This window comes from Neopsephotus bourkii, unplaced genomic scaffold (assembly GCF_033783945.1).
Source record: "Neopsephotus bourkii isolate Nb327-2 ecotype Australia unplaced genomic scaffold, CSIRO-AGI_Nbou_v1 NB_1663, whole genome shotgun sequence".
Lineage (NCBI taxonomy): Eukaryota > Metazoa > Chordata > Aves > Psittaciformes > Psittacidae > Neopsephotus > Neopsephotus bourkii.
The window spans coordinates 8699795-8726723 of NW_026902137.1; the positions used below are offsets into that span (position 1 = coordinate 8699795).

The window sequence follows — 26929 nt, forward strand, 5'->3', positions numbered from 1 at the left end:
CGGTGGTGGCACCGGATTCGGTGGCAGGGCCAGCCCAGGGGATGCTGCTGGTGGCAGAGCTGGGGAGGGCAGCTGGAAGACCAGGAATGCTCAGTGGCATAAAGTGCCGCCAGGGGGACAGGGCTGGGTGAGGGCTCTGCTGGCAACCCCCAGTGCTGCTCCCACAGACAGGTCCCTTGGGGGAACAGATGCAGCTGGAAGATGTGAACATGCACCCGGGTGCTCCCATGGGATGATGCTGGTCACCGGAGCCACGAGCAGCCACATTTCGCACCCCCAGTGCCAGAGGGATGCCCGGGGAACAGGGGTCATCAGTGTTCTGCTGCCACCCAACACCAGTGCATCACCCCATCCAAACCAGCCCAGGGTTGTGCCTTCCCCATGGTGAAACGTCCCTGCCAGCGCCCTCAGGAGAACCAGAGCCGAGGATGGGTGACGGAGCAGGGAAATTTGTGCTGATTTAAAAAGGGGGTGCAGGAGATCGGGGCCATGTGTCCGAGGTGGGGCGATGCTGCCCCCCAGTTCCCCCAGGCTCACCCCAGAGCTGCTGGGGAGGGAAAAGGTCTCCCAGAAGCCAAGTTTCTCATCAAGAGATGCTCTGCTCGCCCTCCGAGCCGGCTCTGCCGGCACCCACAGGCTCCTCTCGCCAGCGGGATGGTGCTGCTTCATTAAACACGGGCCAGAAGCCTTAATGAGTGATGGGGACACCCAGAGCCTCTCCTGGCCGCATCCGGACACGATGCCCCATCCCACCTCAGGGCTGCTCCACAAAAACCCAGCTCCTCGCTGGGGAGGCCAGCCCCTGGCACCCCATAGCGAGGATGGCAGCGTCCCTGGTGCCAGGAGGAGCTCCAGGTCTATAGGTTCTCGCCAGGCTGGTACTGGGGCTCTGTTGAGGTGAAGTAGTCCTCCAGGAAAGCCTGCAGGTACTCGAAGGTGGGTCGCTCCTCCGGGTCCTTCCGCCAGCACTGGCACATGAGGTCATGCAGGGACTCGGGGCACTCGGGCGGGCAGGGCATGCGGTACCCCCGCTCTACCTGGTCCAGCACCTCCCGGTTCACCATCCCTGCGTGCGGGCAGAGGAGATAGGGCAGTGATTAGAGCCAGGCCAGACCCTGCACCACACCTTTCCCAGAGGACATTATGCTGGGATGAGCCTTATGGGAAAACCCTGCTGACTCCCCCAGCCCAACAGTGCTCATCCTGCCAGCCCATCCCCTTGCTTGGGGATTACAGTGGGACAGGGTGGCTGTGAGCCTGCCCACCTGGCCCCAGCAGAGCAGGATGTGATCTGGGCAGGAGCAGCTCGCCCCAGAGCCCACCATCCCTGCCCAGAAACTTTGCACCAGTTTGCTCCTCTGCATAGATGTCTCTGGAGCCACTGAGCGCTGGGGCACTGCAATGGGGATGGGGCTCCTCCCAGGATATCTCACCTGGGTATGGCACTCCCATATCCCATACGGATATCTCCATATCCCAGGATACCTCACCCGGGTACAGCACTCCCATATCCCATATGGATATCTCCATATCCCAGGATACCTCACCCGGGTATGGCACTCCCATATCCCATATGGATATCTCCATATCCCAGGATACCTCACCTGGGTATGGCACTCCCATATCCCGTATGGATATCTCCATATCCCAGGATAACTCACCTGGGTATGGCACTCCCATATCCCATACGGATATCTCCATATCCCAGGATACCTCACCTGGGTATGGCACTCACTCACCTGGGTATGGCACTCCCATATCCCATATGGATATCTCCATATCCCAGGATACCTCACCTGGGTATGGCACTCTGCCCTTGGTTGTCAGCTCAGTCAAGAGGATGCCAAAGGACCAGACATCTGACTTGATGGTAAACCTGCCATACAGAGCAGCTTCGGGGGCTGTCCACTTGATGGGGAACTTGGCACCTGCAGGACAGGCAGGGTGAGGGGCTGCAACCGGGGCCATGTGTTGCATTGGGATGCAACACCCAGCCCTGGGGAGCAGAGACCAGTGCTGGTGCTGGTACCCCCGGGGAGCGCTGGGCACACACCTTGCCGAGCAGTGTACTCATTGTCCTCGATGAGCCGGGCCAAGCCAAAGTCGGCCACTTTGCACACCAGGTTCTCCCCCACGAGGATGTTGGCTGCCCGCAGGTCCCGGTGGACATAGTTCATCCTCTCCACGTAGGCCATGCCGGATGCGATCTGTGGGGACCAACACATGGGGCACCAAGGCTGGCGGGGTGACACGAGGGTCCCTGGGAGCACCCAGCACTGCCAAGGGAAACAGCTCTGCAGCAGGACCCCTCCTTGGGTGTGGGACAACCGGTTGCTCCAGAAAACCCACACGGATACAGGTTTGCAGCAATAGGAACAGGCAAATGATGGCCCCTGCCTGCAGCCTGGCTCTGGGCTGAGCACCCATTGGGAGGCTGCAGAGAACCTCCCGACCCGACAGCGCATAGCCCCAGCAGCCCAAGGAGATGCTCGGGCAGGCAGTGCCTTTGGAAGGGGATGCAGGAGGCCTGGGGATGCACAAACCCACCTGAGCTGCCATATCCACGAGCTGGGGCAGCCGCAGGTACTTGCCCATCTCACCCTTCAGGAAGTCCAGGAGGCTCCCTGTGAGGAAGACCACAGTCACAGCAGTCCAGAGGAGAGGAGCTCAGGCTCCCCAGCATCCCTCCTGCGCTCACCCTTGCTCATGTACTCAGTGACAATGTAAATGGGCTCCTCCGAAACCACGGCGTACAGCTGAACCAGCTTCTCGTGCCGGAGCTTCTTCATGACCTGGGCTTCCTGCAGGAAGGCCTCCGGGGACATGGTGCCGGGCTTCAGTGTCTTGATCGCCACCCGGGTGGTGCCGTTCCAGGTCCCTGTGCACAGGACACGTGTATGGGGCAGGGGGCCCATCCTTCACCTGCTCCCCCACCCCACTGCAGGCACTTGGGGAGAGGATGCGGGCGGTGAGATGGGGACAGTGGGGTGGGAACGGTCCTTACCCATCCACACCTCTCCGAAGCAGCCCTGTCCCAGCTTGACCTCCAGCCGCAGCGATTCCCGGGGGATCTCCCAGGCATCCTTGGCAAGGCCTTGGGTCTGGGGCTTGGAAGTGGGGCAGACATTGGTGAGACGATGGCACAAGCCGTCGGCGTGTTCTAGCACAAGAGGGGACAACACCAGGGTGACACTTGGGCATTTAGGCACATCTTTACCCCACATCTTCCCTGTGAAGCACCCCTAAGACCCCGTACCCCAACCCTCACCCTCTCCCCTAAAACCCAACCAGCTTTTCACCAGCATCCCCCTCAACTGGTTTGGGGTCCCCCAACCCCATGCTGCACCTATCTCGCAGTGAGGGCAGGCACAGCACCCAGGGTGTCCCCCAGACCCCATGGGCACCCCAAGTGACCACTCACTGGAGTAATAGGCCACGAGCTGCTGCAGGCTGTTGAACTGGGTGCGGGAGGTGATGTAGAAGCCGCCGCTGTCCAGCTTGCGGATCTTGTAGTGCTTCACGTTGAGCCCCTTGGCGTTGTCGAAGTCAGAGACAGAGAGGCAATAGGCACCTGTGGGCAGGATGGAGGGGCTGGGGGATGCACTGCAGATGGGTGCCCCCCATGGGGTCCCGCCAGGGGGTGGGTGCAGGGGGGCAGGACTGGGTGTGCAGGCTGCTGCAGAGGATGGGGAGCAGCTCCTAGTGCCAGGGAGGGGTGGCACATACCCTGGTTACAGCCACACCATGTAATCAATACCTTCCCCCTGCACAGCAGCCCTTCAAGCCTTGCCCCCAGCCAGGCTGGCACAGACAAGGGTCTCCTGGAGAGCCCCTGCTGCAGAAGGAGGTGGCTGTGGGGTCAGTTATTTGGGCACAGGTGATGCACACTGCTCCCCCAGCATCCCCATCGGCCATGCTAACAAGAGGCATCATCCCTTCCAGGCCCCCCCACCCAGCTCCCTCTCCCCAGTGCACAGCACCACAGATGCTTCCTCCACAAGGAATGCTGCTCCTGGCTGGGACCCACTCCCAGAGGAGCCAGCAGGCAGGGTTGGAGCGTGTCCCCCATGCTGGCACCAAGCAAGAGACCCCACTGGGTTTGAGGGGGGGGGGCAGCAGGAGGGTGAGCAGCTCCCATAGCACAGGGATGGATGTGGCTCAGACAGCAATGACAGGACATGGAAGCAGGGGACAGGACCAGGCTGGGGGCAGCTGCTGACCCACAACCCCAACATCTCAGAGCAGTGCCCAGGGGCCGAGGGACCCAACTCCCTCCTCCACAAATCCCACCATTGGCATCACTTTGGCAGCCTGTCCCTCCTCTGGCCACAGGAGAGCAACGCCGCACTCCACAAGTAACGGACGGGAAGATTTATGTGCTGCTTGAATGAGCTGTTTCCACCAGGATAAAACAGTGGCAAGCTCAAGGCATCAAAACAGAAAGGAACATCAAGGAGCTTTTCCCAAAGGTGCCTTTTGGAGGCAAACTAAACCACATTTGCAGGTAAGAAACAGCATCCTCAGGCAGCTGAACCATGAAGATCACAACTTGCACTTTTGGGGAACAAAACAGCAATGAAGAATCATTAGACTTGAAAGAAGAACCTAAAGATTCAGCAGCACCTCTGCCTGGCTGCTCAGGAAACACATACCCAAGGTTTTGCCATTGGGGACTAGGAAAAACCAAACCCACCTCCTTGGGGGTGTAAAACACCACCTCCCAAACCCCAAAATCAAACACCACCACAAAACCCCACCGAAGAACAGGAAAAAGAGCATCCTGCCTGCTGGTCCTGTCCACAAGGTTCAACTCTTTCCTCCTCCTCCCTCTCTGTGTGCTTCAGACCTGGCACTATGCAGTGACTGAGGGGACCAGGGTCTCTGTGTGGTGCCCCCCATCCCCTGGAGAGGGGCTCCCCGGGCTGGTCCCCCCCATCCCCGCTCACCTTTCGTGGTCTCGCTCTCCCGCACCAGGAAGGTCCCTCGGGGGTTTTCGGGGTTCAGCAGCAGCCGCTCGGACTCGCGGCGCGTGATCTTCCCAAAGTACCACCTGTGGGAGCAAGGCACGGCTCAGCCCCGGCACCCCCTGCCTGCCCATCGCCTGCCAGCAGCAGGCTCAGCCCTGGCCTCCCCGCTGCACGCTGCAGAGACCACAGGCTGTGTCTCTGGGCTCGGGCTATGGGTACCGTGGTGCACCATGGTGGGTACCATACTGGGGCGCGCCGTGCCCGCACACAGCATCAACCAAGGAACAACCTGCACCGCACAGCAGGGAACGCCTCAACTCCAAAAGCCTCCCCAAAGGAGATGGGTGAGGGTGCTGAGGAGCTGGCACAGGGTGCCCAGAGAAGCTGTGGCTGCCCCATCCCTGGCAGTGCTCAAGGCCAGGTTGGACACAGGGGCTTGGAGCAAGCTGCTCCAGTGGAAGGGGTCCCTGCCTGTGACAGGAGCTGGATGAGCTCTAAGGTCCCCTCCAACCCAAACCATTCTGTGATTCTATAACATAGGTGTCACCTGCTCGGGGACTTACATCCCCTGCCTGCTCTCCCTGTGTGACAGCCACCTCTGTGCTCAGCCTGATCTGCACAGGCAGCATCCTCACACACGATGAAGACTAAAAACCAGACCAAAAGCATACCAGGTCCACCATGGCCCCTGCCATGCCACTGCTCATCCCTTCACCGCGCAAGCTCACCGCACCTCTCTGCTATGGGCCTTAAAGAAAGGCAGGAAAACACTTAAGGGGGTTGCATATTCAAAGCAGGTAAAAAACAACACGAAGGAAGAACCCAGGAGAGGGGCAGGGGGAGGAGGAGCGCTCGGGGTGCGTTTGCTATCGCTTGTCTTTAAACTGTCTAAAAGATGGCAATTACTCTTCAGCCTGGATGGAGTCTGAGGGCGCGACATAGTTACTGGGGATGTAGCCCGTCTGTCCTGTAGTGAGGGAATGAGCCAGCCACCAGTCACCTTCCCTGCAAGAGAACCAAAACACACTCAGTGTGAAGCCAGGAGCCACCCTGGCCAGCCCCGCAGCCCCCAGACCCTGGACAGAAAAGCTCCTCCTGCCAGCCCCTGCCTGTGGCTCCGTGTGGACAAGATCTTGGTATCAGGGCCACCCATCCACATAACTTAAATTGGGCAGTCAGAGCTAAAATACCTCTGGAGCCACCTGAATGCCAACGGGGTCTGGCTGGAGGTTGAGAAGCGCTGGGGATCCAAGGAGCAACAGGCAAGGGGAGGAAAGGGCAATGGGGAAAAGCAACAGAATGATGGCAGTAGTTAAAAAAGCACCAGGAAACCCCAAGTTTGTTAAACACAAGCTGCAGAAAAGCAAGAGATGGGGCAGAGGTTTGGGCAGGCGGGTGAGACCTGCCCTGCGGTGATGCCCAGTGCGGATGCAGTGAGCTCCATCCAGCTTGGGTGCTGCTGGGACAGGGCCCCTGCATGGCTGCAGCCCCTGACCATGAGATGCACTTGCACAGCCATGAGTGCAGCTCACACAGAGCCATGCACTCCGCTGTGCTTGTCCTGAGCACAGCTCTGCCCTGCAGGAGCCCCTCTGCCATCCCCATCACCCCTCCTGCCCCAGGCACAATGGCCCCAAGCGTGTCCCCAGGAGCTGGCAGGGTGCCGGAGCCTTCTCCCTGCTCTGCCCTCCTCACTGCGGGCTCCTGCACAGGACAGGGCAGGAAAGGACAACAAATAACGAACAACAGGACAGCAGGAGGTGGCTTCCCCTTCCCCACAGCGAGCAGAGCTTCCTCCCACCACCTGCATCTGCTCACCCATCAAAGACAGAGTCCGTTTATCCTGACCAGGAGGGAGACGAGGCTACAGGAAAACTGCATTCATGGGAACAGCACCACAAGGATGCAACAACTTGGACTCAGGACGTCCACAAACACTCCACAGAAAAGCTTTAATAACCTCTATCACCACTAAAACACTCAGCAAATCCCACATCCAGACCTATCCCCGACCCCTGCAGGTGTGTAAACCTCCATCCTTGCTCCAGGCACACCAGCAGCTTGTGATTTTTGCTCGTCCCAGCTAAACCAGTGATGCTTCAGAGTGGATGGGAGAAGCTGAACACAGCCCCCAGCTCCCTGTGATGGCATCAAGGGAGGAAAAGCAAGGACCCTCTGGACATCATCTCCTACCCAGGGATCTGGGCTCTGTGGCCATCCCAGAGCCCATCCCCAAGCCTTGCAGTAGCCCCAGGTGGTGTTTTAGCTTCTTCCAGCCCCAGCACATCTCATGGCAGGTAGTTTGGGCTCCCCAGCCAGAGCTGCTGCCCCTTTCCTGAGGTGGCTCCAAAGGGGACAGGAGGCTGCTTGTGCTCCTTTCCCACGGGACCAGAGAAAATAGCTTTTGCCTTGTGGCTTTATTCCATCTCGGGCTGCAGGGCTGCAGGCTGGGAATTCAGCAAACACAAACGATTCCAAAAATGTCTCAGAGGGGAAAAAAAATAAATCATCATCATCATCATCATCAAAACAAAGCATTTCAACAATTCCCTGCACAATCTTACCCAAAATACCCCAGCACATCCCTGCTGGCTGCCAGCTGGCTGGGAGGAGACCTCCTTCCTTGGAAATGGTACCATGAAAGCCCTTCTGCCTGGGGGGTGTATGTATTCAGCCCATTCAGGAGGCTGAGAGAGGGTCACTGCAGACAGCCTGAGCTCTGCTGGATTGCTGCAGTGACACAGAGGCTTCTCCTCTTCCCCTGCACAACCCCAGCCCTCTCAGAGCATCCAAAACCTGCAGCCTCCCTGCAAAGCTGCTGGTGGCAACTCATGGCCATGGGCTCCTGCAGCCCTTCCCAGGCTGACCCCAAGCACTCTCTGACACCCCCAGGGCACCCAGTGTGCCCTGCCATGGAGCCCAGAGGAAGGGGACACCCATCCCACGCCTGCCTTTTGCTGTCCCCAAAGTGCAGCAGCTGGAGCAGCTCCCGGGCCAGCCCCAGGTCCTCAGTGAGAAGAGGCATTTACCCCTCTGAGCACTGCAGCAACTGTGCAGCTTCCTGCACTGCATCTCTGCCTGCAGACATCCCACCCACACAGCCATAGCAGACACCAGGTCAGCAACCAGATCTGCACTTCCACTGATGGGCTGCATTGCCAAACAGAGCCCTTGTGCTCCCCAGAACCTGTTACACCCCGACCCTTCCCTCTGCCCGAGCCTTTGACAAACAGCAGCAGAGACAAAAGAAGGATGGAAACCCCATAAGTGGTATAAGGCATAAAGAAAAAACACCCCTAAATGGGCCCAACCTGGACCCCCAATGGGCAGAGCTCACTTTGTGACAGCCCAAACCAGAACCCAAGCCTGGGGCTGACATACTGCTGATGCTGTGGAAGCAAGACACACCAAACCCCCAAAATCCAGGCTTTTCTTGAAGCCCTGCACATCCGGGACTTCACGGATTAAATGAATCACCATTAATAAACAGCATTGGAACAAGGAGAACAAGGATCAGACTGAACACATGTTTGTGCAACACTGCCCAACCATTGCAGCAGAAATATCACCCCTGGGGTGTTCCCTCATCTTCCCACCCTTTCACCGTGCAGAGCTGTTTTGGGTGCCCAGGTTGGGAGGAAGCAGTGGAGGGGCCAGCAGAAGCTGCAGACCCCACAGACCTGACACTGGTTCCTCCTGCCAGGCTCCAGACCATGTATGCCATATGTCAGGACTGAGCACACATGGGTTTAATACAGGATCAGGTTAGGAGCGTCTTCCAGCCCTGCTCTATGAAGCAAGTATGGATGCGCTGCTACACCCAGGATGGAGAGCAAACAAGCAGGAGCCAGATCCCTAAGGAAGTGCTTGAGCCCCCTGAGACACTCACAAAAAGTCAAAGTAACATTTACAAATGCAGAAATAAAAGCAAAAACGGCCAGGAAGGAGCAGAGAGCCAAGTGGAAAGGGACTGCAGTGGGGCAGGTATAGACAAGGAAAGCAGGCCGGGTTCAGAGCTCCTGGATACAGTGCTGGATAGAGCAGCTCCCTGGTACAGGAAGGGGCTCCCTGCTCTGCCCCGGTCACTCAGGGGGTCAAACCCAACTGATCACAAGACCATTGGGCAACCACCTCCTCCCAGCCCCGCTCCACCCAACCTTGCCCTATGGGCAGCAGAAGGGCTTCTGGCATTTAAGATTGCTAACAATAATAATAGTAATAATCTGCAATACACACCTGACATCCACTTTTCTCCTAAACGACAGCATGGAACAGAGGAGAGAAAAGAGAGTCAAGAGAGGCTGAGATCAGAGACACCGTGCAAGCACAGGGGAAAGCACCCGCAAAGCTGAGAAGTGTCCAAACAAAGGAGAGGGACCTGAGTGCTGATGGGGACAGGGGACCCATGGGGACATGGCTATGCACTGGAGGGCACAGACGGGCCAGCAAGCAGAGGAGGTGGCTTGGTGACAAGGCAACAGTGACCAGCAGCAGGGCTGGGAGGCCGTGGGAGCAGGTGAATGATTGCCTCCAGCACCGGTGTCCTCGGACAAGTCACTGCGGCCGTGCGAGTTTTGGCACATCCCTCTTTGAGCACCCATCCCTGGGGAGGGCTGGGGCCGGGCTCGGGGCTCTGCAGGAGGGAGGAAGGAGGAGGCAGCTCATCCACGCGGGGTCGGCCACAGGGACAGGGACACTCACGTGTTGTTGACGATCTGCAGGCGCTCTCCCTTCTTGAAGGACAAATCCGTTTCGGTCCGGGACTCGTAGTCATAGAGGGCCACGAAGGTGGTGACTCCACCTGCGACACAGAGCACTCAAGATGGGCACAGCCACCGGACCCTCCTCTCCCACCAGCCCCTAAGACACCGACCTGCTCCCCCTCCTGCCCAAAAGCAGGAGACCCCATCATCACTGGAACCAAACCCACAAAGCCCCAACCGTGCCCAGCCCCAGCCCACACGAACCGGCCAGCGCCCCGGCACGCTGCGGCGATGTGACCGTGTCGGAGGTGTTGAAACCTCCAAAGAGCTTGGACTCGGCAGCCATGGTCCCGAAGGAGCGGCTGGGGGTGCGATGGGCATCGGGAGCAGCCGCCTTGCTGGGGGTCTGTGAAGCTGGGTAGCCCCCATGGTGGGTGTTGTCGGTGGGCTCCAGGCTGCGCCGGCGCTGGCTGGGGTCTTTGGGCTTGCTCTTGCTGCTCCCCATGGTCCCAGGCTGGAGGAGACAGACACACAGAAGACTACTGTTGTTGTTGTTCTTATTATCATTATCCCTAAGAAGTTGCTTCCCAGGACTTGTGTGACAGACTCTTGCCCACTAGGAAACAAAACAACCTCTGGAGTCTGTTCAAGCACCAGTCTGGCCATCCTGCCCTTGCCCTGGGATAGCATCGCTCCTCATTAACACCAAGCCACCTCCTGCATGGCCACAGCAGCAAGGAAAACACAGGGAGCGGAGAGGGAAGCATGCTTAGCTGTGGGAGTGCAGAGGGAGGATGCTGAGTGTGGAGCATGGACTGGTGCTTGGGAACATGGCTGCTTGAGGGCCAGGCACCCGTCATGGGATGCAACTCAGCATCCCATACAGCCACCCTTCCTCCTACACGAGGGCTTCTACCATGGCACGGACAGGAGAAGACAAACCCGGGCCATATTCACGAGTTTGGATTACTCCAACTGCAGATATTTGGAGAACCCATCACTCTGCTTGCTCAGGATGGGGATTTAAATGCTGAGGATGTCCCTGTGAAGTCCGAAACGTGAAGCAAATGGGATAAAAGTTGAAATCAGGAGCAGTTTCAGGCAGTTAGCAGCTGGGATCTTGTCTTTATATATAGACATGCCTTCCTTTCCACTCAAGATCATGCTCTATAAATACCTTCAAGGTAACGATATAAATGAAGGAAGGGAATTATTTGCAGTCTCCAAAGATAGCAGGATACCCAGCAGTGTCCTGAAGCTATGGAAGGAAATATTTATGCTACATCACGCATGGCAGGAGGGAAAAGGGAGGTGGAGACAACCAAGGAGGAAAATATCTCCGATAAGAGCAAACAAGCAGGGAAGGAATGGAGGAGGCAGCCGCTGCCCGCGGGGTGCAGACCAGGATGCAGCCACCCGTGAGGCTTTGCCAAGGGCTCAGCCTCACCCAACAGATGGTTTTTCTAAGCCAGCTTTTGACGGAGGCTTGGGCTGAGCCCCTCTGAGTGGGGCCGGGGCCATGGGGCAGCTCCAGCAGCCTCCACAGCCCCAGCAGGGGTGGGGTAAAGCCCTCCAGTTCCTGCCATGGGGAAGCTTAGGGGTGCCAGGCACAAGCTCTGCACCCCTCCCAGCTCCCCTCCCCATGGCGAGGGCTTTGCCTGGCAATCAGGGCTTATATCCCAAAGAACCCAACTTCCATGTGCTGTTTTCCAGCTCCCAGATTGCACAGGGGGGCAGCAGCATTCCCTGTCCCGCTTCCACACAGGTTTGCTTCACCTGCAACCACGCTGGTGGTTGGGAACAGACCTTGCCAGGGTTTGGGAATCAATGAAGTGATTTTTCGGGCTGGGTATGGCTACAACAGCCACTCCAACAGGGAGCGAAGCCATCCTTCCTCTTATGGATGCAGGCAACAAGGAGGGACCAATGCCTCTATCTGCCATGGGACATGACCCATGTGTATCTGTGCTGGGCTCTGGGCACCTCAGAGCAAAGGGAAGGTCAAATATAAGCTTTATGCTTGCAAATCGTCACTGCCGCCAATCCAGAGACAGATCCCGTGGCAAAGAGGAAGAGTCTGTCCCATAAATAAACACGCCTTTAAAAGCCTGGTGCAGAAGATGCTAAAGCAGAACTGCAGGAGGAAAGCAGGACCTTAGAAACAAAAAGGAAAAGCCCCCATCGGTAAGGAAAGCGATCTCACCATGGGATCCTCCCCATCCCTCTGCTCACCTCCACCCTGGGCTCCGGTACCCGCTGGTGCTCCCGGGATGCGCAGGGAGGAAAGCGGGACCCTGCTCGGCTGTGACCGTGCAGCTTGTGACTGCCCACGCGACCGTGAGCAAAGGGCAGAGCTGCTCAGAGTTTCCCCTGGAAGCAGCACTTCCCCAGGCAGGAAAACACCCAGCCCGGGCAGCGGATTTAACAGCACTTCGGGGACACGAGGGTCCCCTGAGCGCACCCCGCGGGGCTGCCAGCCCAGGCCAGCAACTGATTTACCAGCATCAGGAGACAAATCAAGAGTGTAAAATAGTCATTATAAGAGATTAGCCATGAGCAGAGCACAGGAAAGGGAGAGTGGATCCCCCAGGCACTTCCCCAATGTCTCCAAAGCAAGGGGGGGTCCTCCCTACGCACCCATGAGCCTGCAGGCATAGAACATGCATCCTTCAGGCATGTCCTGGTCAGGGACATCACAGCCGGTGAGTTCATCCCTCCTTGCACGGTGGCTTTGGGGAGGGAGAGATCTCCATACACAACACAAGCTCCCCGCTTGTGCCTGGGTGCTGATCACCCTTTGCAAGGGCTTTGCTGGGTCTGTGCTGGTCACAAAATCCAGCCCCTGGGGCTTTGGCTGCAGGAGCCTAAGATGGGAGATGAGGAGGAGGCACAAGGCCATGGTCCTCTGGGGAAGGTGCTACAGAGCAGTGACCCCTGCTCTGAGCTGTCCTGCTCCTGAACACCTGCAAGCACTTGCTTCAGTATGGCTACTGCACAATGTGGGTTGGCAACCCCAAAACGTGCCCAGAGGCACCGGCAGCCTCGCACTATCCCCCCTTTGAGTCCCAGGGAACTCAGCCAATGTGACCATGTAGCTTCAGCCCTGCGGCTGCCCTGGGGAGAACATTCCCAGCCTTCACCCAAGGAAGAGTGGGGGGGCCCAGAAAGCCCCTGCAGCCCCCACATCGCTGTGCTGGAAGCCGGCAAGGAAAGGGTGCAAATTCCTCCTGGAGGACTCAGGGGTTGTGCAAGAGCCTGGCAGAGGAGTTATCAGACAGCAGGAATGTGCTGTGCAGTCACATCCCCGGAGGGGCAGCAGGGAGAGACCCCTCTGCCTCCAGCAGAGCTGGCAATGAGACCCCCAGAGCCAAGGGGCAGAGAAGGAAGTGAACGGACCCATTGCCTGGTGTGGCAGCTCCCAGCACACCCCAGCAGCATCGCGAGGAGCTGTGGGACTGCAAAAGATACCGACCACCAGCGGCTCCACTGTATTTAGGTCTCATGTAGGGTATTTGTACGTGTAACAGGCTGCAGGCATGCTCAGAGCTGCCTGCACCCATGCCTGGTGGGATATTTCCCTGCTCCAATGCTTTTCACAGCCAACAGTCCTGGGACGGGGGGCTCCGCATCGCTCCCATCCCGGCCGGTGCCTCGGCTTTCAGCAGGGCTTCCCCTCGCAAGGCTTGTGTGGAGACAGGCTGGAGCTCAGCCAGCATTCCCGGTGCTCGCCTCTGACTGATGCGAGGCGGCGAAGGGAGCAGCGTTCCTGCGGCGGGGATTAGCACCCCGGGCACGTCGCAGCCTGCAGGAACTCCCCTGCTTTCCGCTCCGGGGGTCAGCGCCAGCGGCAAAGCACAAACCATCGCGGTGCTGAGCTGGGAGGGCCTCAGCTCTGCATCCCCCACGCTGTGGGGAGCTCCGAGGGATGGGAAGGACGAAGGGAGGGTTGTGCCACCCAGCACCCGAAGGGACTGTTGCAGGGCACCCGGTACCGCAGACCGGAGCCCCCCGCAGAGGGTGGGGAGGGTTTCCCTTGTCCTAAGTGGGCTCACTCAGCCAAGCAGCCCGGTCCCCCCCTTCCCGGGCCGTCGGAGGGGTCTTACCAGCGCTTCCCGGCTGCAGCCTCGCCGCCGGGTGGGGAGGGGCCGCGGGCAAAGTCAGCTCAGCTCCCGCTGCAGCCTGCGAGACAGAGGGGACGTCAGCGCCGGCAGCGCCCGCAGCACCCGCAGCGCCCGCCGCCCTCTCCCCCCGCGCCACGGTCTGGCGCCCAGGGCTCCCGCTGCCTTCCTCCTCCTCCTCCTCCTCCTCCTGCATCCCTCCAGCGCGGGGCCGGCAGCCCCAGCAGCGCGCTCTGATCTCTCATGTGTGAAGAGGGGACAATTCTCTGCTCCACTTCATCAAACCCACCCGCGGACGGGAGAGGAGGCGGCTGGAGCCACCCCGAGTGATGCCCTGGGGTGAGAGGGGAGCACAAGGCACTCCTGGCCCACCCAGGGGTTTTCGGAGGGGGGGTGTGTGTGTGAAGTGAAGCCGGTTCCTCTGGACACACCAGCATTCCCAGCCCTGGCTCTCCGGACAGCCGGGACCGGGGGCAGAGAGGGCTGGCCACCAACTGGGGACCTTGTCCCCAGGGATGAGAGTCACCTTCTCCATCGGCAAGAACACACACAGACGCTACAGCAGGAACCATGCAGCTCAAGCCCTGACTCAGCCAGAAAAGCACGTTTTGACCAATTCTGTCAAAAAGGACAGTTTTGTGCCACAAAAGTGCGTGATGTGGGGATGCCTCGCAGCAGCAGTGGCTTGGGGCAGAGATTCAGGTGGAAAAGCAGAGGAGGGAAGTGCCAGGGTAGTCACTCATCTGGCTCTGCCATTCCCTCCCAGCCCCCAGATCCTGCAGGGACTGTCCCTTCGCCCTGCTATTCTACCAACAGCAAGATCTCTCCAGCCAGCCCTGCTCACCTAATGCTGGGCAGACTTCAGCTTGCCTGGCACCCCTGTGGCACCCCCGTGGCACCCCCAGCTTCACATCCCAGAGCAGCATCCCACAGGCTCCTGCCCCGGCTGGAGCCCAGGTTTCACATCTCACCCAGGAGGAACATCCCAGAGGGATGGGGACAGGGCAGGCAGGTTTTTGCTGCCCTGCCATCTAACCCTGCTGGGAGCAAGCCTGGAAGCAAGAGCAGCAGCAGCCTCCTGCCTTCACACAAGGGCCATCAACCTTGAAGGCGTAGCAAGGAGAGGGCTCATACAGAGACAGCACCAAAGGAGGAGCTGCTGCCCCCCCCCCCAGCATTGAGAGCTGCCATCACTGCCTCCCCTGCCCCAGCCCAACCTGCTCAGCCTGTGTGTTACCCAGATCAGCACACAGCCCCACAGCACACTGTCACTATGCTGCAAACACTGTGGAGTGATGGTGGAAACCACCAAGCAAACCTCCGTGGGGTCAGCATCATGCCAGGCAGCCCCCTTATCGCTCTCACTGGGTGGGTGCTTGGGGTAGTGACTGTCACACAGAGGATGTGCCACACCACAGGTTTATTTTGATGCACTCCCCCTGCTAATAAGTTTTGTCACTATTTTTGGTGCATTTGATTAGGATAATGAGCAGCAGCTGACTGACAGCTCTGTGAGACTTTGTATGGTTTGTAATTTGTACTTGACTAATATTCAGTGGCAATAATTGCACAGCAGGGTGGGAGGTGGGGGGGAAGCTGCAGTCTCAACTCTGGGCTGCAGCACATACAAATAAGGCTGTGCTGTGTACACACGTGGTGCCCGTGTCCCTGTCACCCCTGAATGCTGTGCCACTGGGCTCTCAAGCCCATGTTTAGATAAAAGAGGACCAAAAAAAGGCACCAGGCAAACCCAAATGTGCCACGTGTTGGGGTGGTGGGTGCACAGTCCTCCGGAGGGAAAGGGACAGGTCCCAGTATGGCTGCAGGGTGGATGGATGCACTTGGTGCTGAATGGGAGCATGAGGGATGCAAGTGCAGCCATGGTATTTAGTGTCTGGAATTGGCAGAGCAGCCTGCCAGCACTGCCACCCCCACCTCTGCTGCTGCCTTCTGCACCCAGAGTCTTCCAGCCCCCCCGTTCCCATGGGATGAGCTGCAGCCAGAGGGGAAGGTGCCAGGGGCTGAGCCCAGGGCAGAGACCGCCGCAAGGAGAGAGCAGCACCAAGAGGCCACCACCGCCCTCCCCTCTCCAAAGCAATTAAAGATGAAGCCCACTCGGCTGCACAACTCAGCTCTGATCACACAAGGCAGCGGCATCCCCACCAGGTGCTGGGAACACCGCCTGACCTGCCCAGCATCCCTGCTCCTCCGGCACCCGTGTCCCCACGGCTTGTACCCCCCCACATTAACTGCAAATAGGGATGCAGGAAAAGGCTCGATCCTCTGCCCTACCTCCCCACAGAGATGCTCTCGCAAAGGCACAGTGAGGGGAACCGGCTGCTCTCCGGCAAGTCCTGCTCTGGCTGTTTCCCATTGCGCCTGGATCGGATCGCTCAAGGATACTGGCCATGGTAACGCCAGGCTGATAGCGGGGCTGGCGGCGGAGGAGGAAGCGATCTTATCTTCTTTTCAAAGACACTAACAAAAGGCACTGATTGGGAGCAGACACAACACAGCAGCGCGGCTTCTGCGAGACGGGAGCAAAAACCTTGGGAAAGGCTGCGGCAGGCTGGGGCCCAACACCAGACACGGAGCCTTGGGGAGGGAGATGTCTCTGTGAAACAAGCTCCGTCCTTGGGGTGCAAAGAAACCGGTGGGTGCCGAGCAGGGGTGCTGGGGGAGAGGCGAGCGAGGGGCTGGGGGCACCAGTGCTCACCCGCTGCTGGTGGGAGCCGAGGCTTGCAAAGCCCCAGCGAGATTAATAACATGAACTGTCTCGCACCAGACTGAAAAATGAAGCATGCAGGATGGCAGCGAGACAAAGCAGCCTCGCAGCACCCAGCCCACAGCAGCCCACAGGCACTGGCGATGGGAAGGAGCAGAGAGCAGCAATCCCCATCCTACCCTGACACGCTCCATGTCCCTGTGCACACAACCACCCCCCTCCCAGCAGGAACGGTGTCCAGCCAGGGCAAGTCCATGCAGGACAAAGAGAAGCCATCTACAAGGTGTGCCTCTAACAGCAGAGATGGGGGGTTAGAGGCAGGCAGCCAAGAGCCAAAATGCACTTTGCTGTCCCCTGTGTCCCCCAGCAGAGGCAGCACAAGGTGACAGTGATGTCCCCGCACCCAGACAGAGGGTCAGCACCATGCCAGGGGTGGTGGATTGCTGCCATACCCACAGTGAGGTGGTACCCGAACAGCCAACACCATCCTGTCCCCAACCTCACATCACCCCCTGCTCCCTCCCCACATTTTGATAGGAGACACAGCCGCAGACACGCTCATACAGCAGCTTCCCCTTGGTCCCAGGGCATGCTGCTGAAGTCTCGCCTTTTCCCATGGCAAACATCATGGTTGGGGTGCAGCCACTTGAATGCAGCAGGTCACTGTGTCCCCCATGGAAAAAGCAATTCCTGTCCCATGCTCCTGGGCTTTCCCTGAAGGGAATCACAGAGGCACATCTCTACCAGCACCACTGCAGTGGGGCACCGCTGCACCACCTGAGTCCCAGGTGCTGGTGGGAAAGGGGGAGCTGCTCCCCCAGCCCCATAAACCAGGGTTTGATGCTGCGGATCCTCTCCCTGCCCAGCTGCCATGGCAAGGGCACGCCTGGATCGTGCCTGCAGCCCTTTTCCTCCACAGGGACACTCATTTCTCACCTGCACTGATTTTAGAAGGAGAGATGCAGAGATGCTCAATTCATCTCTCAGCTTCAATTCAGGGACTGGGAAAGCCGCAGGCAGGTGCCCCCACTCTGCCCAGTGACTGCATGTTAAAGGCACCTGGGTTAAGGCATCCCAGCTCATGGAAAACTCTCCCAGAGGAAAGGGATCGCTGGTGGAGGACGGCAGCACAGCTGCTGCATGGGGCCCACTGACACTCCCCACATGTGTAAGTCCCAGCCCCTCCCATTGACCCTGTCAACTCCCGTTAAATTTAAAACCATCTTAATTAAAGCTCCACAGCCCAAGTAGCTGGGGCCACTGGGTCACGAGAGGGGAAAGTATAATTAAGTCAACCATCCAAATTCACCCCCTTAAGCACGGGGGAGAGCCATGGTCAGGAGCGATGCAAAATGCCTCTGAAAGGACGCGTCAAAACAGGGAGCTTAAGAGACCAACCCAACCCCCTGAGAAGCACAAAAGCAGGTTCTGGATGTTCACCTGGCCAAGATGTTCACCACCAAACACAAACAAAGCTGTTTTCTCCCCCAAGGGATGGGAGGAGGGAAGGTGGCCATTGCCGTGTCACATCCCCATCGCTGCGCTGCAGCACTTGGGGACCAACAGGGCTACAGCTTCAATCCCCTGATGTGTGGATGCAGGCAGCCTGGGCTGAGGCACCACAGGGCTCACCCACAGCCCTGGCATTGCACACAGAGCTGTGCTGTGGGGTTACCTTACTGCATGGGGAGCGTGGGCAGCCCCATCGCCCCTTCCCACCCCTGCGCAGCAACAAAGCCACCCAAAAATCAGGGTTCCCACAGCTCTGCCAGCCCCGAGCCTGGATCCAAAAGAGACCCCCGTGTTCAGATAGAAAGTGCTTGGGGTCAGGGAGGAAATGAAAGTGAAGGCTCCTGGAGCCCCCACTGTCCCCTGTTATCCATGCAGGAGCTTTGGGACAGGCAGAGAACAAACACACAGGTCCTGCAAACCCAGCCTGCGTCTGCCTCTTACACACAGGGAGGAAAGGGAAGCCCCTTGCTTCCCGGCCAGCGTGCATCCTCCATCCCTTTCTGCACTGCAAGGGCATCCTGGCAATTAGAGATGGGGAAATAAAAGCTCTCTCACCAGGAGCGTGATCCAGCACAGGACCAGGGCCGGAGGGGTGGTGGGATCTCAAAGCTGGCCAGGTGCTGCACAGCCTGACCTCACTGGTGCTGCTCCAGGTCAGAGCAGGGATGCCTGCAAGTGCCTCCCAGCCTGACTCAGCCTGCGCTTCCAGCATTCCCACCAGGACACCAGCCAAAGCCAGGAATTGCCCAACCAGCTCCAGCAAGCCCTTTCCAAAGGCACACAAAGCCTTTGGCCTGGGTTAACCTGAAGCTGGCTTCTCCCAGACAGGTGATGAGGGCACTGCTCTCCTCCTGCCAAGTCCAGGAGAAAGAAAGGAAAGGAAATGCTTCCAAGGGCAGCAGTGCCTGCGGGGCTGGGAAGCATCAACGCTGAGCAGGAAAGCACCAACATCAAGCCAGGCCCAGCAGTAGATGCTGGAGCTCCTGCCCACCAGGAGCCATGGGGTGATGCTTGCCCAGAACAGCCTGTAGCTCAGCACTGGGGGTTCAGAACCCCTCAAAATGAGCTCCCACTGCCCGCCATCTAATCCTACAGGTTCCCACAGCCCCATCACATAAACACTGTTCCCATCCTCCTCCAGGTGGGGATGCGGGATGCAGGACCAGCCCTGCTGAAAGTGGTGACAGGGATGCGGTGACACAAGCTGGCCTGAGGAGGAGGAGGAGGAAGGAGGAGGGAGGAGGGTTTCTGTTCCCATTTCTGCAGCAGCTCCTGTGGCTTCAGGAAATGGAGTTTGCTTCTGCTTTCTGGGAGGGGACATCTGCCCAAGGTGCTCTCTGGGGATGGGCACAGCGCAGCACCCAGCTCCTGGGGAAGGGGCAGCGGCAGTGGGAGGCTGATGGGACTCATGGGTGGTTCAGATCCAGCCAAAGCAGCACTGCCACTGCACCCAACAGCACCCAACAGCGCTGCAGCAACAGCAATTTCACCCCCGGGGTGAGGATGGCAGCGCAGGCAGGGGGCAAATCCCCAGGGCAGGGGGAGGAAGGGGGCAAGGAACAGGCAGGAGGCAGAAAAGCTCCGGATCCGAGCAAGTTCCAACCTCCCGTGGCCACGCTGGCGTCACTGCTGAAACATTTCCACCTTCAGAGAAACCAGCCCATCCAGTCCAGCGAGGAGAGGAGCTCCCCCGGCCCCCCGGGATGGAGCCGCAGCCACACCAGCCCTGCAAAGGGGTCCTGCTGGACCCCCGTGGCTGGGAACCTCCCATCAACCCTCCTGATGTGGAACGGGAACTGAAACACTCACTGGTAAAAAAGGGACAATGCAGGGGGGTATCGGCACCCTCAACACAAACCCTGAGCATGGGGCTGGGCATCGCCCTGCTCCTGGCTGGGAGCCACAGGGACTTAGCAGGACACGTGCAACGGGAGGGTCTGAAGGAGAACCCAAGCAGAGGCCAAGGATCCCCCATCACCGCCTTCCAACACTTCCCACTTTGCAGACCCCTGAACAGTGTCAAACAAGCAGGATCCCATGCAGCAAATGTATGCCAATTATTGGCTTGTTTTCCTCGGCCACCCTGGGGCATCTGCCTGACACAAGCCACATGCTCCAGAGAACCGGGGGCCGCCAGCCTGAAGGCACACACGCTATGGGGACAGCGGGTGGCTGTGGGTCAAGGCTGGTGATCAGGATGTGCCTCCAGCAATGCACACTTGCCCCTTGCTTTCACCTCCGCAGCCATGGGGAGACCTGGAGCAGTTCCTGCAGCAGTGGGCACAGCCCAGGACCGTGGCTCTGGTCTCAGCACCGCCAGACCCCACGTTAAGGCATGCTCGGAATGCCTGGACTTCACAGAGCCCCAAGAGATGCTGGTCCCCCCGCGTGCCACTCCCATCTGCACCACCAAAACAAAGCAACTCGCTCAGGATGCGTCAGAGGAAGCGAGCAGGGGGGGTCCTGGGGGGCAAACGGAGGAGATCAGCGTTTCCATCCCCAAAAAGCTGCTCCAGATTCACCCCATCACGCCTGGGGTGAGCGGGATGCGCAGCGGCTCCATCGGGAGAGGAGCCGGGTGGGAGGCGCAGCCCCAGACGTTGCTTGTGATAAACAGCCCGAGCAGATGAAAAACAAAGGAAAACGCTGAGCTGGTGCCTTTTATCCCTGCCCCTCCTGGGGGGGAGAGCCCAGCTCCACACGCACCTCCAGGTCCTGCACCAGCTATGGGTGAGATGGATGGGACCAGCCCTGGGCTGCAGACACCCGGCAGTGGCATGGGATGAGCTGCACGTGGACCTTGCACTCTCCCACGGCATCGCTCGTGCTGCTCTTGCTACCTGGAATAACCAAGCCGAGCTGGAGCTGCCCCCTCCCCACCCTCGGGCAGAGCCTGCAGGGATGGGATGAAGGGACAAAGGGATGAAGGGATGAAAGAACAAAGGGATGAAGGGCATCTCTGCTGCTTTCCATCACTTGTGGCTCAGGCGGCTTCAACAAAGCCCACCCAGACCACAGCACCAGAGCTATCCCCATCCCCAAGCACAAAGAAGGGCTCAGATCAGTGCACGTACACAAACAGATGTGCACATCCACACCTGGCTGTGCAGCAGGAGGGGTCGGCAGGCAGCTGCCCCCATGTCTCGCTGCCCAGCCCCTTGCACTCTTTCCACCCCACACACATCCAAACTCAACTGTGATGATGGAGCATGGAACTCTGTAGTTTGGAGAAGAGGAGATTGAGGGGTGACCTTATTAGTGTATATAAATATATAAAGGGGGAGTGTCACGAGGATGGAGCCAGGCTCTTCTCAGTGGCAAACAATGAAAGGACAAGGGGTAATGGGTACAAATTGGAGCACAAGAGGTTCCACTTAAACCTGAGAAGAAACTTCTTCTCAGTGAGGGTGACAGAACACTGGAACAGGCTGCCCAGGGAGGTTGTGGAGTCTCCTTCTCTGGAGACATTCAAGACCCGCCTGGACACGTTCCTGTGTAACCTTATCTAGGTGTTCCTGCTCCGGCAGGGGGATTGGACTAGATGATCCTTTGAGGTCCCTTCCAATCTCTAACCTACTGTGATACTGTGAACTCATCCTGCTGGCAGTGACTTCTGCAGCTACACAAGTACCCGTCCCTGTCCCATGACACCCTCCCTGCCCAGCGCAGCAGCTTCCCCTCAACCACACGGAGGCCTTCCCAACCCCTTCCCTGCACCGCTCCCCTGATGGGCAGGGGAAGGAAAGGGCCGAGCTGAGCAGGGAACAATCCCAACAGCCTTTTCACAGTGGTTTATTCTGCAGAAGTCACCAAGCTCACGCTTCCTCCCGGGAGCATCCAGAGCACGGCACAGCCTGACCCCAGTGCCACCGGCTGCCACCCGGCAGCACCACCAAGACGCAAGGGCTGGTTTTGGCTGGAGAAGTCAGTGCTCCTCTGAGGAGGAAGCCCTTGAAAACACCATCCAAGAGGCTACAGCCAAGCAGGTGAGAAGGCGGTGGCACTTCATGGGGGTCACATTGCATTTGCCCTGCCTAAAGAGCTTTGCCCATGGTGCATGCACGATGTAGGGCACTGCAGCTGGGCCTGGTGGGAGAAGGGGAAGCCTCGGTGTAGAGCTTCAAGGGACACCAGCTTCCCACTCATTCCCTGGGGAAACTGAGGCACGCAATGCTCCTTACAAGGTGGGGAAGCAAGCGAAACCCAGAGCCGGTGCTGCACCTCCAACCCCAGCATCCTGCTCCAGGATGCCCCAAGGTGGGACATTTGTAGGATTGATTTAGCACCATCACACTGCCCCCAGACTGAGGCATGGCAGGGGAAAGGGGGCACATGGCTCAGGAGAGCCTGGACTTGTCAACCTCACCCATGCTGGAGAGAGCAACGCAGCAGTGAGCTTTCACCATCATTGCTCAGGTTTTTGGTGGTGAGATCGCCCAACACCACTGGGAAGGCTGGGAGCAGCCACGCTTGGGGGGAAGCTATCTTGGAGCACAGCCAGGTTTTCCTCCATCCAGCCCTAACACAGCAGGCTCAGGGCCAGTCGAAACAGGGTCAGGGGAGCGAGAGCACAGCAGGTTAACCATGGGATGGGACCAGGAAACTCGGAACCAGCCCCCAACACTTGCATTACGGGGACGGAAGCGCAGCACAGCCCCAGTCACAAGTGCCCCCCTGGCACTGGTGGCAGAGGCGCTGACCCACTGCACACCCAGAGCCACCGCGGTGCCCTCCTGGCGTTGGGGCCAACATCTGCTTGGACACGTTCCCCATCGCAAGGTGAGGGCAGGCTCGCTACGCGCACCCCCCATTCCTTGTATTTTTGCCTTAAAAGCCCAAATCCCTCCAGATGATCCCGCACACCAGGCTATGGGGACATCGGATGCTGCCCCTCCACTGACACCCCCTGGAGCCAAGGGCTTGGGCAGATTTCTTTAAGGTCTAAACTAACACCCACTGTGTGGGCCCGCCAGCCCCCAGCCCTCCCAGCACCTCCCTGCTCTGCAGCCAGATCCATAGCCCGAAGGGAAGCCAGTGCAAGACGCAGATTTGCAGGTCCTGGCTCCTGGCCCGGGTTCAAACCACATTTGTTCCTGAAATCCGTTTCAGGGCTCTATTTTCAAAGCACGTGTGTGCAGAGGCATGTGCAGAGCAGCACCGGCTCCGCTGCAGCCAGCGCCCGAGTCGCCTGTGCCAACACGGGGCCAAGGCGGGGGCCTGGGTCAGACAATTCATGGTACTATTTTTTCCCTCCTAAGCACGCTCTATACTGGCCTAGCTCACAGCTTCTGCCCATTTAAAAGCCCAAGGACCAAAGGCATGGCTGTTCCTGTGAGCCCTGCCTGACACACTGCACATTCTTTTGCTCCCCAGGGGAGTTTGTCCTCACCACCCGCAGCTACAGGCAGTTGAAAAGAGGAATTTGGACTGGATCCACGCTCCTGTCCCAGGGACAGCCATGCAGGGGTGGTTATTTCCATGCAGGGATGCTTATTCCCATGCAGGGATGCTTATTCCCATGCAGGGGTCTGAGCTGCTCTCCAGGCATCACGTTGAAGGGATGGGAGCAGCACAGGGATGCTGGTCTATGGGGATGGAGGCTGGACATGGCTCGAGGGCGAGATGTGGAGTGCTGCGGAAGTGAGCTCAGATGGGAAATTGTTCCGTGAGATAAAGGAACAAGTTGGAAACTGAGCTGCAAAATAGACAGTACAGGAAACAATAACACTTCAGATTAGGCTTTCCAGTTTCCCCCAGTGATGCCAGGAGCTCGGCGCTTTGTCCAGTGATGCTCGGGGGTTCCCCCCTTAGAGGCACTGGCAGGAAGCTCAGACTGTTTGCTCACTCCTACCTGCTCTCTTTCACGACGTTGCAGGCATTTGCTGGCTGTTGAAACGAGAGCTTACAGACCAAGTCCTTCAGGTCTCGTTAGATGAAGAGTTTTAGCTCTGCAATGACTTCAAAGGCCAGGCGTGATCCTGGCACTAGCAGCAGGGAGAGGCAGGCGGGATGTCGGAGGCACGGGAGCCCCGTGGTCCATCCCCTCCTCGCCTCGGTGAGCCTGCAATGCTGCTTCCCACGCTGTTAAAGGCCTCCATCCTCCCTGGACCAGTGATGTCCCCTCCGTGCCACCGAGGCAGCAAAGGAGCCTCTTGGCTCTGCAGCAGAGCCCTCACACAGGTCAGCCACCACAAACCACAGCTCTTCTCTTCGTTTGGTCCCCCAGGGACGCCCCTTTCTGCCTCCCCGTGGTACCCCCATGATTTTCCATCACTCTGGCACAAAGTCATTAAATGGGCAGAGCCATCGCTAGGGCATCTCCATCAACACAGGGAGCACTGCAAGGCCACTAACGATCGAGACAGGGAACACTGGACCTCCCTTAGCCGCTGCTGTGCCAGCCTGTAAATAACCCATCTCCCATGTGAACACATACAAACACAGGGCTGTGTTTCGGCAGAGCCCCCGAGGTGAGGTGTTTGGAGGAGCCTCTGCCCTGCTGCTCCCAGGTCAAAGCGTGGAACCAGGAACCGACCCTCGATCCCTCAAGCAAAGTGCCTTTCTCCGACAAACCAGCACTAACTGGCTAATGATTACAGACACGGCTCCCTGCGGAGCCACACTGGAGGCTCCTCTCCGAGACACCAAGGGCCAAGGTTTTGCTATGGGCCAGATCCTGAGCCAGCACAAAGTGGTGCAGCACAGTTGGCTCAGCACAGGGCAGCCCAGGATCAGCCCCTCTGGCTGGGAAGGTGTCAGGAGGAGCCCCACAGTGGAAAGAACAGGCAGGATATTGCTTATTGCTCGAAGCGCAACACTGCGGATGTGCCCCTGCATGTCCCCATCCTCACAGCTCCCCGGAGAGCCCTGCCAATGCCCACCCTTGTCCGACCAGCACGGAGGGGTCTGGGTGTGTTTGAGGTGCTGGGTGCTGAGGGGGTCTCCCATGGCAGGGATGAATAGCTCCCCACTGTTAATGGCTGGACTCGGTTCTCCCACAGCACACTGGTCACTGCGGGCAGTGGGTATCTCCTGGCTGAGAGCAGAGGGACAAAGCTCTGCAGCTCCCTCCTGCCATCACCCTCCTCCTCTGGGCAGCACCAGCCAAGTGGGAGGAAGGAAACTCAAGTGTTCATTGCCACCTTCCCAGAGCTCAGGTCATGCACAGCACTGCTGGGTATGTGCTGTCCTGTCCTGTCCTGGAGCACGGGCTTGCCCCAGGAACCCTCTGGGATCTGCACTCTTATCGCTGCTCCCAGCTCCTAGTGCCATGGGGCAGTGGGGGCACTGAACAGCCACTTTATGTCCCTTCCTTTGCATGGCTCCTGGGGAGCCAGGAGGCTGAGCAAGCCAACGGCACACAGGGCAGCACAACCCACTCCTTGCCAGCTACGACCTTTACTGCTGTTGCACAGCACTGGGACCAGGATGGGGATTGGGACCTCCCGGCTCCGAGTCCTGGCACGCACAGCAGCCACTGGGGAAGCAGTGCCCTGTGCAGGGCCAGCAGAACGCGGGGAGCTGCAGCAGATCCCCACTCCTTCCCAGCAGGCTCGCAGGAGGCTGCACAGCTCCTCCAGACGATGCTCAGCACCAGACAGGACCACACCAGGGTCAGCGCCACGAGATACCACCCCACTCCAGACCCTGGAGCAGTGGGTCCAGCCCCACAGGCTGCCCCCCATGCCCGACCCAACGGCCCCAGGAGGCAGCACAGCCTGCCTGAGCTCCTGCAGAGCTCTCGCACAGCGAGGCAGGATGAAAGCCCACCTCGGCCCCATGATGTTCTTCCGTGGTACCAGGGACTGTGCCAGGGACAGTGGGGACACGCCAGTGCCACCACTCACAGCCACACATGAGGGTTGTTGGATCGCCTAGGCTGTTATGAGGGAACTTCCCGGCTGGATAAAGCCTTTAATCAGGCAAAGCAGAGCTCTGCAACCCCCCAGTTCCAGTGAGGGGCAGAGCAAGGATCCCGGCCGGGCACAGCTCTCCCGGCCCACCGGGGCTGGACACGAGCCCCGGAGCTACCGGTGAGCAAACACGAAAAGGGAAGCGGATCAGGAGACATCAAAGCAGGGGGGCGATGAATATTTCATGTCCTGGCCTACATACAGCCCGGCTGTCCCCGCCCTGCGCTCCCGGGGGTCCCCCACAGCCCCCGATCACAACAAAGGGGAGTTGCGGGCAGGCGGGGCCGCCCCGCCGGACCCTCAGCATCCCCGGCCGGGCCCGTGTGCTCCCCGCTGTACAGCGGCACCCGCCGCCAGACCCATCGCTGAGCCAGCCCGGAGCATGTGCACCCGCCGCTGGACCCACCGAAACCCAGAGCCAGACCGCGAGCATCCCCGCCGGGACCCACAGCCGGGCTCAGCGGACTGCGGGCACCTCCCGCTGCCGGACCCACGAGCCTCCCGCCGGAGTCTGGGCATCCCCGGCTGGACCCGCAGCCCCCTCGCCGAACCACCGGCATCCGCGGTCGGACCCACAGCCGGCTTGTGGGCATCCCCCCTCCAGCCCCACACCCGGACCCGGTGCATCCCCCCCATCCCTTCCGCCGCCCGCTCACCTCCCGCCTGTGCGCGCAGCGGGGCCGACCCCTCCGCTCGCCTCCAGCGCTCGGCCCCGGCTTTGTCTCGGCGCCGGGGGCGCGGCCGCCGCCCCCCGCCGCTGCCGCCGAGCTGGGAGCCCGCCCCGGGCCGGGCCGCGCAGCGCAGCGCCGGGCGCTCAGGGCAGCGCCGGCGGCAGCAGCATCGCGCAGCGCCTCGGACCCGGCGCGCCGCTGCCTCACCCCTTGCACCGGGGCGGGGGGGACCCACGGGCAGGGGAGGGGAAAAATAAAGAGGAATATGGCAGCAAACCGGAAACGGCGGAGGGGGGGGGGAGCGCAGCCCCTCCCCTGCG

The 26929-nt window shown here is 59.3% G+C and overlaps 1 protein-coding gene across 3 annotated transcripts; it reads right to left on the minus strand.

Moving 5' to 3' along the window:
• Positions 1-427: 427 nt before the first annotated feature.
• On the minus strand, positions 428-26688 carry SRC (SRC proto-oncogene, non-receptor tyrosine kinase). Of its 3 annotated transcripts, XM_061375600.1 has the most exons (14): positions 26595-26688; positions 13774-13849; positions 9935-10184; positions 9669-9768; positions 9204-9221; positions 5874-5972; positions 4947-5050; positions 3422-3571; positions 3005-3160; positions 2699-2878; positions 2548-2624; positions 2054-2207; positions 1797-1928; positions 428-1066 (listed from the first exon to the last, which is right to left on the minus strand). In XM_061375600.1, the coding sequence occupies exons 3-14, from the start codon at positions 10173-10175 to the stop codon at positions 858-860; spliced, it is 1620 nt and encodes a 539-aa protein (XP_061231584.1). In that variant the 5' UTR covers positions 10176-10184; positions 13774-13849; positions 26595-26688; the 3' UTR covers positions 428-857. The 3 variants fall into 3 exon arrangements, with proteins under 3 accessions (XP_061231584.1, XP_061231585.1, XP_061231587.1); XM_061375601.1 differs by lacking the exon at positions 13774-13849; XM_061375603.1 differs by lacking the exon at positions 9204-9221.
• Positions 26689-26929: the final 241 nt, after the last annotated feature.